Raw genomic sequence first — 12,165 nt, 5'->3', positions numbered from 1 at the left:
GGATTGTTGCTTGTAGCATACACAACCCTTGTAAATAGGTTGTGTGGGTTTTGCATAACTTCCAAACCCTGCCATTTGGCCTGAGGTGACAACAGGACAAAAGAGACTCCATTGATAATGGAAAGCAACACTTCTCAGAACCACCTTCTACTGTATTCTTTTCAAACCTATTACCTATTTCTGGCCTAAATAACCCCCAAAATACATTACTTCCACATTATGCTTTAGGTCAAAATAGCTGTCTCAGATTAAATACCAGAATGGCAGGACAAAGATGCAGACTGAAAAATGAGTTTTTACACATAAACATTTCTTGCCAATCCTTTTTTGAAAAAAAAAAAAAAAGATGTAGAAATGAAATTTCTCCTAAAGGTTTTGAATGTCCTTGGTTTGCCTGATAATGGCCACGACTGATATAGAGACGTAATCTGGATTCAATCCTAGCAAACAGAGACTGCATTTCCCTCCTGGTTTACAAGTAGACAGAAAAAGACAAAGAGAAAGTAAAGCTCTGCCATTAAGTTATTAATGCTACAGGAGGCTTGAACTGGCACATGTGCTTCACGAACGAGTTAGGACATGCTTCTAAAATCACTGGAGGGCTCAGCTTAGTGATTGTATCATTAGCAGCCAACAGCTGCAAAATGGAATTCTTGTGACTTGGAGTGTGCCAGGCAGTGAGGAAGTGGAGGGTAGGGAAAATGTAAGCAATTAAGAAGCGGAAACAAATTGATGTGTAGTATGATTTTCTTCCTCTTCCCCCCCACCCCCCCTCTCTCTTATCTTTCTTCTGTTCTTAAAAGAACTCTCAAAAAGGCTGTATATAAAATTCTCATTCTGCATTTAAATTTAAACAAGAGTGAATTCTCCAGTGTGGAAAATCAGAATTTTAAAAAATCAACATGTGCTTGCTTGCTGCACTATATTTTTAATAGCTATGGGGAACCCTACAGTATAATGACGTAAGTGATTAGTGCTCATTTCCATGTTTCATCATTTATAAATTCATCTTTGGAGCTATGAAAAATAGTCCATTTTAGACAAATGAAAAAAACCTGTGTTTTGGGGAAAACTGAATGCACATCCAACATCAGCTACTGCATGAAGATACCTGAACAGTCTGGAATGACGCAGACTGCCTGTCACTGAAAACAACAACAACAACAACTCAGACCTCTGTTATAAATATCGTATTTCTTATTACCTTCTCAGTAACTATGGGTGTGGAAGACAGTGTGAGATCTGTGGCTTCAATTTCTGAATGCTTCTTGTGCTTCTGTTTAGGCCTTTCTTTGTCTTTTCGACTCTGTAAAAGAAGATCAAAAACATAGCTAAAGTATTTGCCTTTTCTAGCAACAGGTGAAAAAGTACAAGTGAGGGAAAGCTGATACAGGCAGAAGGGTGTAGTTTTTCTCCTTTGCCATCCATTACAGCCTTGTCTTCACTCAGAGCAGGCGTGTCAAATTCAAGGCTTGGGGTCGGAACTGGCCCATGAAGTGCTTAGATCTGGCCCAAGGGGCTGCCCTACAAACATCAAAGGACCAGTCTGCAGTGCCGATGCCAGTGAAAATGGAGCTTAGGAGGGCCGCATGCAGCTCTCCTAGGCTGTTTTCAGGTGCGACAGCCTCCCGCCGCCCTCTGCCAGCAAAAACAGAGCTCTTCATTTTTGCTGGCAGAGGGTGGCAGGAGGCTGTCACAGCTGAAAATGGAGCTTAGGAGCCTGTTTTTGCTGGCAGAGCTCTTGGAGGATGCCCCTGACACGAGTGATGTCAAGCTGGCCACGCCCACCCCAGCCCCCGAGGTAAAACACAACCCTGAGGCGGCCCTCAATGAAATCAGGTTTGACACCCCTGCTCTTGAGTGTTTGCCAAAAGAAAATTTGCAAATAGATTAGAAAACTAATAATGAAACAAGATTAATGAATTATAAATTAGACATAAGTGTAAATATAATGAAAGACGAAGAATATTTATTATATATAATAATATATAACAATGTTACAAAAATGTAAAATGTAAAAAAAATATCTAGAATAACTATATAATGTATACATAATAGTATATATAAATGTAAAAGAATTGTGGATATAAATTGGTATAGTTTTGTTTCAAAGCTGAAACTGTGATATAAAATGAAGAAAACTGTATAATAAAAATATTTAAATAAAAAGAAAATTTGCCAAAAGAAAAAAAAAAACAGTTTGCTTTACTGTCAGAAAACCCAAACCCATGTTAGGTTCAAAAAAGATGAGCAAAAAGATGCTCAAATCCCTTTGCCACTTGAGGGATTACAGATGTGACTTTTTTTTTTTTTTAGCCTTAATTAAATTACACCCAAAATTTCCTTCGGGCAATGCAATTTGCAAAATAAATAAATAAACCAGACAATACTCTTAAACCTGCTGAGGTTCCAGCAAATTAATTGGTTAAACTACTTGGTAAAGTTGCCTGTCCATGCCAGTCTGTGTGAAAGGGCTAATTCTCCTTGTAAAACTTTAGGATACTTCCAAATAAGGTTTGGACAAATTACATTTGTGAGACAGCCAATTTGCCTTTGGGGATCAGCAATTATTATTATTTTCTTTTCCCATGTGCAAGACTTTCAGTTTTCCTTCTCACTGTGCCCTGATTAAAATAAGGATTTGCTGCTGTGAATTTCAATTTCTATAATACGTCAATTCCTTGATGATTCATTGTTAATTTTTATTTTTGGAAAATGCTCAGTAGTAGAGCTTAGGCCACGCATTAAGAAAGAACAGATAGCAAATTATGTTGAAACCCTGTGCCTGAGAGCTTATTATTTAGTCACTGTTCAGTTATGAAACTACATTCTTGCACTAGTAGATGACCTGAAAGTTATCTGGTTGGACGAAAAGCATCTTGGTCCTCTTGGATTTCCCAGGAGCATTCGACATGAACATCAGTCATGTTATTCTTCTGGGCTGCCTGCAGGGTAGGAACTTCAGCCCATGTTTTCTGCTCTTTTCCTGAATAGATGATGGAGGAGGATGAGAGTCTGAATGGTCTAAAGGCTTCTCCACTGGAAGGTGCTACTCTTCTATTTAACATTTAAATGAAGCTGTGGAAGCAGTCATTTGTTAGTTTGAGATGATATTTATTTCCACATTGGGACATAACAATGTTGTAGCTGGAAGTCCTGATCCAAAACCTAGTAGCTGTAAATATTTGGACAGGGGGGAAATGCTCACATTCAATCCCAGCAAAGCTGAGTTTATCCTGAAATTAACTGGCTCTTTCTCTGCTCCTCTAGGGCAGTGATGGTGAACCTTTTTGGCACCGAGTGCCCAAACCAGAACGTGCTCACCCAAAGGCCAGCCGGCCAGCGTGCATATGCCTATTTTTGGGGGGCCATCTTTGGCCCACAAATATCGAAAAATGGCCTGCTTTGGGGCATTTTCAGGTCATTTTCCAGGCCATTTTCTGGGCCATTTTTGCGGCGTTTTCTGGCGCTCCAGGCCCCACGAAGACCAGCTGGCGAGCACACTGGAAAACCAGAAGAACAGCTGGTAACAGTGCGCATGCCCACAGAGAGGGCTCTGTATGCCACCTCTGGCACACATGCCATAGGTTTGCCATCACGGCTCTAGGGTCTTTTGATGGAATCACATTGCCATTGAAGAAGCAAGAAGCAAGGAGGTTGCATTAGACATACAGTTACTGCTGGACAGATGGATGGAAGTTTTGTGCCAGTTGTGCTCTTTTCTGGAAGAGGAGGCTTTGACGATAGTGACCTACGCCACCCCTTAGTCTGTTCCACCTGGACCTACTTCTGAAAACTTACCCCTGAGATAATGACATTTGCATTAGAGATGAGATCTGACATTTTGAGGACAAGCTGTAGTCCCCCAACAAAATGGTTGCCTGTTCAGTGCCTTCCTCTAACCTCTCATGATGGCTCCTGTTATCCTAGAAGCTTATTTTGGCTTCTACTTTCACTTTAGAACACAGACAGATTTCAAAATAAAGCATAGATTGTAGCTCTTACTGTTTTTATTTTTTAATAATGCATATGTGCATATGTAGATGAGTAGAGATATGCAGGAAATAAATGTATGTTGGAAATTGGCATTTCCTTTGCAGAATCAAAAAGGAGATAAAAGGAACAAGTGATCAACAGCAAGCAAGGCAAAAACCTGGCAGGTACCAAGGAGGTGCTTGGTCCCACAGGTTTTTAAATTCAATAAAAATTTAAAAGGGGGAAAAAAGAGTTATTTTATAAACAATATAGTTATATATCTAGTTCCCAGTATTTCCAGATAACCATACAGAGTTCGTATCTATGCATTGGATTGTTACCACATTCAGTAGACATTGGTCCCAGTAAATATTCATAAACCTGCCACATCAAATTAGATTTGTTTATATCCACAAAAGACTACCAGCCATTTTTAAGTTAATGTTCTTCATTTATAATTCATATTAACATAAAATATCCTAGCTTCACTCTCTTTTTGCTACTTTGAGGTTTTCAGCTTAGCTTTAAAAGATACTCATCAACATTGGTCCTAATGTCCTTTTAAACAGATGCAGTTTTAATCTCCTAGTTTAACATAGATCAATTATCCCAAATTGAGGATCCAAATTGTTTGGGGCAATATGCTGACATTGTAAAGTGCTTAGAGAGGGCTGTAAAGCACTGTAAAGTGGCATATAAATCTAAGTGCTATTGCTACCATAGATATGCAAAAAATATATACAATACAATACAATAGTAGAGTTGGAAGGGACCTTGGAGATCTTCTAGTCCAACCTCCTGCCTAGGCAGGAAACCCTATACCGTTCCAGACAAATGGCTATCCAACATCTTCTTAAAGACTTCCAGTGTTGGGGCATTCACAACTTCTGGAGGCAACCTGTTCCACTGATTAATTGTTCTAACTGTCAGGAAATTTCTCCTCAGTTCTAAGTTGCTTCTCTCCTTGATTAGTTTCCACCCATTGCTTCTTGTTCTACCTTGTGCCTTGGAGAATAGTTTGACTCCCTCTTCTTTGTGGCAACCCCTGAGATATCATGTCTCCCCTAGTCCTTCTTTTCATTAAACTAAACATATCCAGTTCCTGCAACCGTTCTTCATATGTTTTAGTCTCCAGTCCCCTAATCATCTTTGTTGCTCTTCTCTGCACTCTTTCTAGAGTCTCCATATCTTTTCTATATCGTGGCGACCAAAACTGAATGCAGTATTCCAAGTGTGGCCTTACCAAGGCATTATAAAGTGGTATTAACACTTCACGTGATCTTGATTCTATCCCTCTGTTGATGCAGCCTAGAACTGTGTTGGCTTTTTTGGCAGCTGCTGCACACTGCTGGCTCATATTTAAATGGTTGTCCACTAGGACTCCAAGATCCCTTTCACAGTTACTACTGTTGAGCAAGGTACCACCTATACTGTACCTGTGCATTTTGTTTTTCTTGCCTAAATGTAGAACCTTACTCTTTTCATCATTGAATTTCATTTTATTAGACAGTGCCCAATGTTCAAGTTTGTCGAGATCCTTCTGTATCTTAAGCCTATCTTCTGGAATGTTGGCTATCCCTGCCAGCTTGGTGTCATCTGCAAATTTGATGAGTTCCCCATTTATTCCCTCATCCAAATCATTGATGAAGATGTTGAAGAGTACTGGGCCTAAAACACAGCCTTGGGGTACTCCACTGCATATATAACACGAACTAGCTTTTTAGGGGGTGTGGCCTATCCAGAGGCAGAGAAAATGGGGGGGGGGAAGCATGGTAATATTAAGGATATCACTGCTGTATATCATTATTATACACATGGCCCACATCTATAAAGTTCTTGCCAATATTAAATTCTCCTTAAATGACAAATAGAGCATGAAAGGTGAAGTCATGTAAACTATCACGTACAGACATGCTTAAAGTATGGATTTCTTCTCTCTAGGTACAAAAATACTCCTGGACTTTTCACTTTGAATGTTAGTGGCAGTATCTTAGAATAAAACTGAAAAATCCACTCAGCCATTCTGATATACCCAGCAGTATTCCCCACCTCACGTTTTCCCTTTTGGCTCTCAAGTACCTGTTTACCCTTCCTCGAGAACTTTCACTTCCCTTCAGAATGCACTGCAGACACCCAGGTACCCATATAAGCTTTGTTTCCGTATCTGCCTGCTTTATGCTAAACTTCTCTCCCTCCCCCCTCCCCCTCCCCCAACACGTATTATCGTTAGTTAGAAAATCTGAGTGGAGGAAGGGGTGCTGCCATGCTTCGTGTGTCTAAATAAAAGGCCACCCCTACCTTCCCGACGCTTCACACTCCTTTGCAGCAGAAATTGCCCTGGGAATGCCTGGATTTGCAAATCGCCCTGGGGCTGCCAAGTTCATCTCACTGCCCAAAGTTCACCAACAAGAAGTATCTCTCTCTGTGTCTCAGTCTCTTTTTTTTTAAACACTCAGTGCTGGGAGTTTCAAGCAGCTGGGGGTTGGGTGGCATTGGAGCAAGCACAGAAAAAGGCCGATAGTTAAATGAGAAGAAGAAGAAAAAAAAGTAAAGCAAGGACGGGGAGGAGGAAAGGGAGCTCTCATCTGAGCACAGGAAGGCGGTGCCCACATTGCACATACTAACTTGTAGATCTCCAACGTCAGGGTGAGTGAAATAGGAGCTCTTCAGATGCCAGCGAGGGCTTACTCCCACCTTCCGTCCCCAACTCTTCCTGTAAGTCTGGGCACTGAAGGAAAAGCAGACAGCGCTGGGCAATCAGATATATTGGTGTGCCCTGCCTGATGGGCTGCCCTTCCTCTCCTGCAAACAAGGACAAGCCTTTATCTGAATGCAGGCTCCCTCACCCTCAGCTTTGGTGAAACATGATAGCCTAGCCAGGAAAAAAAAGTGTGTGGAGGGGTGGGTGAAGGTTGCCCAAGGAGGGGGGCAAACTGAGCACCTCTGAATCACATGCAGGGCAGCATTTTAACTAAGAGTCAATGCTAAATATTATTTTGGAACACAGGGATAATGTCAAAGATGGTAGAAACTCTTAGTATGTGCAAAAATATCCCTCCTTTTTTTTAACCCTCCATCACACTATCTGAAATTAAACTTTCAATTCTGCTCAGTCACAAATCATAAATCAGTTTTCTTGGCACACATAAAAGGTAAAGGTTCCCCGCGCACATATGTGCTAGTCGTTCCCAACTGTAGGGGGCAGTGCTCATCTCTGTTTCAAAGCCGAAGAGCCAGTGCTGTCCAAAGATGTCTCCATGGTCATGTGACCGGCATGACTGAACGCCAAAGGGGTACACACTATTACCTTCGCACCAAAGGTGGTTCCTACTTTTCTACTTACATTTTTACATGCTTTCGAACTGCTAGGTTGGCAGAAGGTGGGACAAGTAACGGGAGCTCACACAGTGCTAGGGATTCGAACCACCGACTGCCAACCTTTCTGATTGACAAGCTCAGCGTCTTAGCCACTGAGCCACTGTGTCTCTCTTTGGCATAGATAAGGGACCCTAAAGAAAAATGATTCTAACTTTTTGTAAACCTTACAGCAACCTTATATAGTAGGCCTTTTAGATCTAGGAAAATGAGGGTTGCCTTAGACCAGCGATGGCAAACCTTTTTTGGCTTGCGTGCCATAAGTGGGGGGAGCGCAGGGGGGTCGTGTGCGGGCGTGCCGCACCCATAAGGCAATGCGTGACCCACCAGTGTGCATGCACGCACTACAGGTGTGACCCCCCCACTTTTACATGCTTTTTTCGCCCTCCCCAGGCTCCAGAGGCTTTATAGGAGCCTGGGGAAGCCGAAAACAGCCTCCCCCGCCCCCCCGGATGCCCTCCTGAGGCTTCGGGGACAGTCAGGAGGCTTCCCTGATGCCTTCAGAGCGCTCAAAATGACCCTCCGAGCAAACCGGTTTGCTCGGAGGGTCGTTTTAAGCGTTCTGAAGGCTTCAGGAGACTTCCCTGAAGCCTCTGGAGCAGTCAAAACGACCCTCTGAGCAAACCGGAAGTCCGTTCCTGAATTTCCGGTTTGCCCATAGGGCCTTTTTTTTTGCGCTCCGGAGGCTTCACAGAAGCTCATGAAGCCTCCGGAGGGCCTCAGGGGGGGCGGGGAGGCTCTTTTCACCCTCTCCAGGCTCCTATAAAGCCTCTGGAGTCTGGGGAGGGCGAAAAATGGCTTTTAAAAAGGGTGAACTCAGCTGGCCAGCTCGCGCATGCGCGCTGGCCAGCTTACAGGCAGTGCCTCGCATGCCCTGACAAATGGCTCCGCGTGCCACCACTGGCACATGTGCCATAGGTTCGCCATCACTGCCTTAGTCCAACCAGGAGTTCACAGTGTAGATAATACCTGGACAAAGAACTTCCAAATTTAGAGGTTATTTTCTTGTTCAGCATGCTACACCAATAATTTGGTTCAAAACAGATGGGCTATCATACCCTATGCATTGAACCCACTGGTTATTTAAAGTCTGTGCAAAATAAATAGTTATTCACAGCATAAATTTCACTGAAGCCAATGTGTAGCTTGTTTAGCTACTGTATCCAAGTGTAATGCAATACAAAGAATGGACAATCAGCTTTAAATTGCCATTTTAAATGTAAAGCACTTCCTATGGATTCTACCTGGTTTTTAAGATCCATAGGTGTGAGCTGCTTAGTTTCACTAATCACATTTGGTGTGAATGTTTTTCTGTGTCTGTTAGGCTAACTTCTTTTCTCTACTGGCAGGTAATTTTTTTTTAAATTAAGGCAAGTTTTTGATGGTCAGACTGGTCTAGTTGCTCAATTGAGTGGGTGCAATGTTGCCACTGATTCCTTTTTAGAGTTGAGAGAAGGTGACTGGCCCAGAATCAGCAAGCTGGTTTTGTGCCTAAGGCAAGATAAGAACTGGTTCTAGCCTAGTGCCTAACCATTACACCAAATTGGCTTTCAAAGAGATACATAGTTTTTGATAAAACACACCCACCCACCCACCCACCCACACTGTGATCTCAGTGAAACAGGAAATGTATGAATAGAGGATCCAATGAAGATGGCTCACATGATTTAATACCCCACAAAACAAAATAAATGCTATTAAAATTAAAATCCTAGCACAACATTTTTGAAGAAAATTGGAAATTCAGAAAGAAAGCTAGTTTGGAACTCTCTTCCTTCATATGCTAATTTGGTGTCAAGTTTGTATCTTTAATCCCCGAATCTCTAGTTGCAGATTGTGAACATATTCTCTATTTTGCTGAGGTTTACTGATTCTGGAAAACAAGGATGAAATGTAAAAATAACTTTCTAGTGTACTTTCAAGATGTAGCAAGAAAAACCACAATAGTGAACATTTTAACCAGTTTAATTCTGTCTGATATTGCAGAATAAAAAAAAGATAACATCTAAAAACTATTTTTAAAAGATGAGCCTATTTCTGTTCACTCTTTCAGATGTCAGAAATAGCTTTTTGTACTTTTTATACTTTTAGGTTTTTTAAAAAATCAGATTAACTTCAAAACCTCTGTATTTTCAAAGTGACAGAAGTTGGTCCAGCTGCTGATAGTATTGCCTTGGCCAATACTTCAATTAATGTATAAGCAATATAGTAGGAAAAACAAATGATTAGTTAAGCCAAATGAAAACTTGGATGCTGCTTGGAATTAAAGCATATTTTATTTCCCATATCAGAGAAGCTCGGATATGGACTATCAGTTACTCATAAACATAGTAAGAAAGGAATGCTGCACTAGATTCGGTATTCTTTTTTACAATTGTTTGACTTGCCAAAAATGTGGGGGGGGGAGGGTGAATTTAATTGATGCATATGTTGTTTTGCAGAAAGGGCTGCTGTCTATACTTGTAGAGAAGGTCTCTTACTGGCTCATCAATTGTTTGTTCAGATGAGACACCATTGGAAAGGGAAACAAAAACATGATGGACACACCAGAGTTGCCTCAAATAGTAAGATGGGCAGCAAATACATTTAGTAATAGTAGTAGTAGTAGTAGTAATAGTAATAGTAGTAGTATTAATAATTTATTGCAAATGCAATAGCCTGTTCAGTACAGGTAATTGTTGCTTAACGATTGTCCTGTTTAGCAACCATTTGAAGTTATGATAGTGCTGATAAAGTAACTTTTATGACTGGTCCTTGCATGATCGCCATTTAGCATGCTTCACAGCTGGCTCCTGATGAATAGAATCAATGGAGAAACTGTAAAATCACAAGCTGCAATCACATGATATCTCATTTAACAACTGTAGTGAGAAGTGAAAGCTTAAGTCTGTTGCAGTGATTGATGCCTCGCTTATGGAACACACATCAGTTAGCAACTGAGTTGCCAGTCCTGATTAGCATCATTAAATGAGAATTATCTGTACCCTGAAAATAGGATGCGTTGTTGCTGAAGATAAGACACAAAGCTTAGGTCTACCTGGTCATGTTATGTAGAATCCCCAGTCTACATGACATACTGTGAATTCTGAGAACTGATATCCACATTTCAATTCCCAGCACCAAGGGAATGGTTTAGCTTTACAGTGTTGTGTGAACCCAGCCATCGTAGCTTCTAAATAAACCAAGTATGTTTTGCAAATCCAATCAGTACAGGTAGTCATCAGGTTATGACCATAACTGAACCCCAAATTTATGTTGCTAAGTGAAACATTTGTTAAGTGAGTTTTGCTCTATTTTACGGATTCCTCACCACAGTTGTTAAAAGTGAATCATTGCATTTGTTAAGTTTAGGATCACGGTTAAGAGCATCCACATTCCCCATTAACTTTGTCTAAAGGTCGCAAAAGCTGATCACATGACCTGCAACTGTCATAAATATGAACCAGTTGCCAAGCATCTGAACACTGTTCATGTGACCATGGGGATACTCCAATGGCCGTAAGTGTGAAAAATAGTCCTATGTCACTTTATTCAGTGCCACTGCAACTTTGAATGGTCATTAAATGAGCTGGTATAAATCGAGGACTACCTGTAGTAGTTTTTAGTAAATCATGTTTAAGCAAAACATTGTTTATATGGTAATCCAGTCAAGGACAGTAGTATATGCAAGGGTATGTAGCAATGGCAGATCCTTTCAGGACCCTAAAGACACCATCAGAGATACATAAGGTATGCCTCGATATGATCCCATTTGATTGGATTGTTGCTATGGGAATATAATCAGGACATTGGACACATATTTTTCTATTTTCTGTTGAAATAGAATAGGGATGTCAAACTCACAGCCCAGGGGCCAGATGCTTAAAGCACTGGCCATGACCACACCTGGTTTAACGAAGGGGAAAAAGTCATGATATGTCACATGACAACATGAGTTTGACACCCCTGAAATAAAAGATAAAATATCAGTGAGTCCTTCTACAATCCAATGGTCCACCCTATCTTTTTTGTCCTTCTTTTTGTGCATCATCAAATTGTCCTCTCCATTTTTGCAATAGAGGGATGAAAGGACAAGAGATAGTTCAGGAAGAATAAAATGCAAATACCTAGACACTGCTTTTACTCTCCTCTTCTTTCCTTCTAAGTTAATGTAAATATAGCCCTTCTGTAGCTTATCAGATGTGGTCTATTCCCCCCCGCCCCCCCAAAAAAATTGCCTACCATCCAACTCATCCTTCTGCTTTGTTTTTGTCTGGTGTCATATTAAATACTTTGTTCCATTACTATATTTACCAAGCCAAGTTTCCTCTTGTCTCTCTTTTTCCTTTCCAGTTTCCATTGCTTTCCCTGGCAGCAGATGACTTTAGGAGAGCACCAAACCCTGCATTGCAAGGAAATTGGACAGACTATCTACCGACAAACAGCACAGTTTCTAATGACGAGAAAATGTTCCACATTTTGCAGAAGCAACATTCAAGTGTAGTCTGTTTTTAGACATATGAGTTTGACTTCTAAAATGGATTAAGCATGTTGACAAGATAAAACATGAACCCCCAATCTCTGTTGCAAAGGCATGGAAATTGGTCCTAATATTGTTCCAGATAAATATTAATTTTACAAAAAGGAACCAAGTCATGCCAGTAAATTATATCCACTTACTTGGAAACTTTAATTTCAATTGTTTTGAGGGAAGGAGGGAGGATGACAGTGGTGAGAGCAGATGCTATTATTTGCTCTATTTTAGGGCACTTTGACTATGGTTGTCTTTAAGATTTCTTCTTGAATTTCAACCCCTAGGATTAAAAATAGCTTCTC

The 12,165-nt window shown here is 40.9% G+C and overlaps 1 protein-coding gene across 7 annotated transcripts in view; it reads right to left on the bottom strand.

The window, feature by feature from the left end:
- The window catches only part of MLLT6 (MLLT6, PHD finger containing), a 127,242-nt gene that overhangs the window by 69,970 nt on the left and 45,107 nt on the right, over positions 1-12,165 (bottom strand). For 6 of the 7 annotated variants that reach the window (XR_014173577.1, XM_081932872.1, XM_081932868.1 and 3 more), the window contains exon 8: positions 1,205-1,306. Coding sequence is in view for 6 of the 7 variants with exons in the window: in XM_081932872.1 (XP_081788998.1) it covers positions 1,205-1,306 (102 nt within the window). In the remaining variant the exon portion in view is untranslated. Of the gene's footprint in view, positions 1-1,204; positions 1,307-2,848; positions 2,917-12,165 lie in introns of those variants that run through there. The other variant, XM_081932873.1, reaches the window with a different exon arrangement.

This window comes from Natrix helvetica (assembly GCF_964273705.1).
Source record: "Natrix helvetica genome assembly, chromosome: Z".
NCBI classification, from domain to species: Eukaryota; Metazoa; Chordata; class Lepidosauria; order Squamata; family Natricidae; genus Natrix; species Natrix helvetica.
Note: the sequence above shows the minus strand (reverse complement) of the source record. Positions and strands in the feature narration are given on the sequence as shown.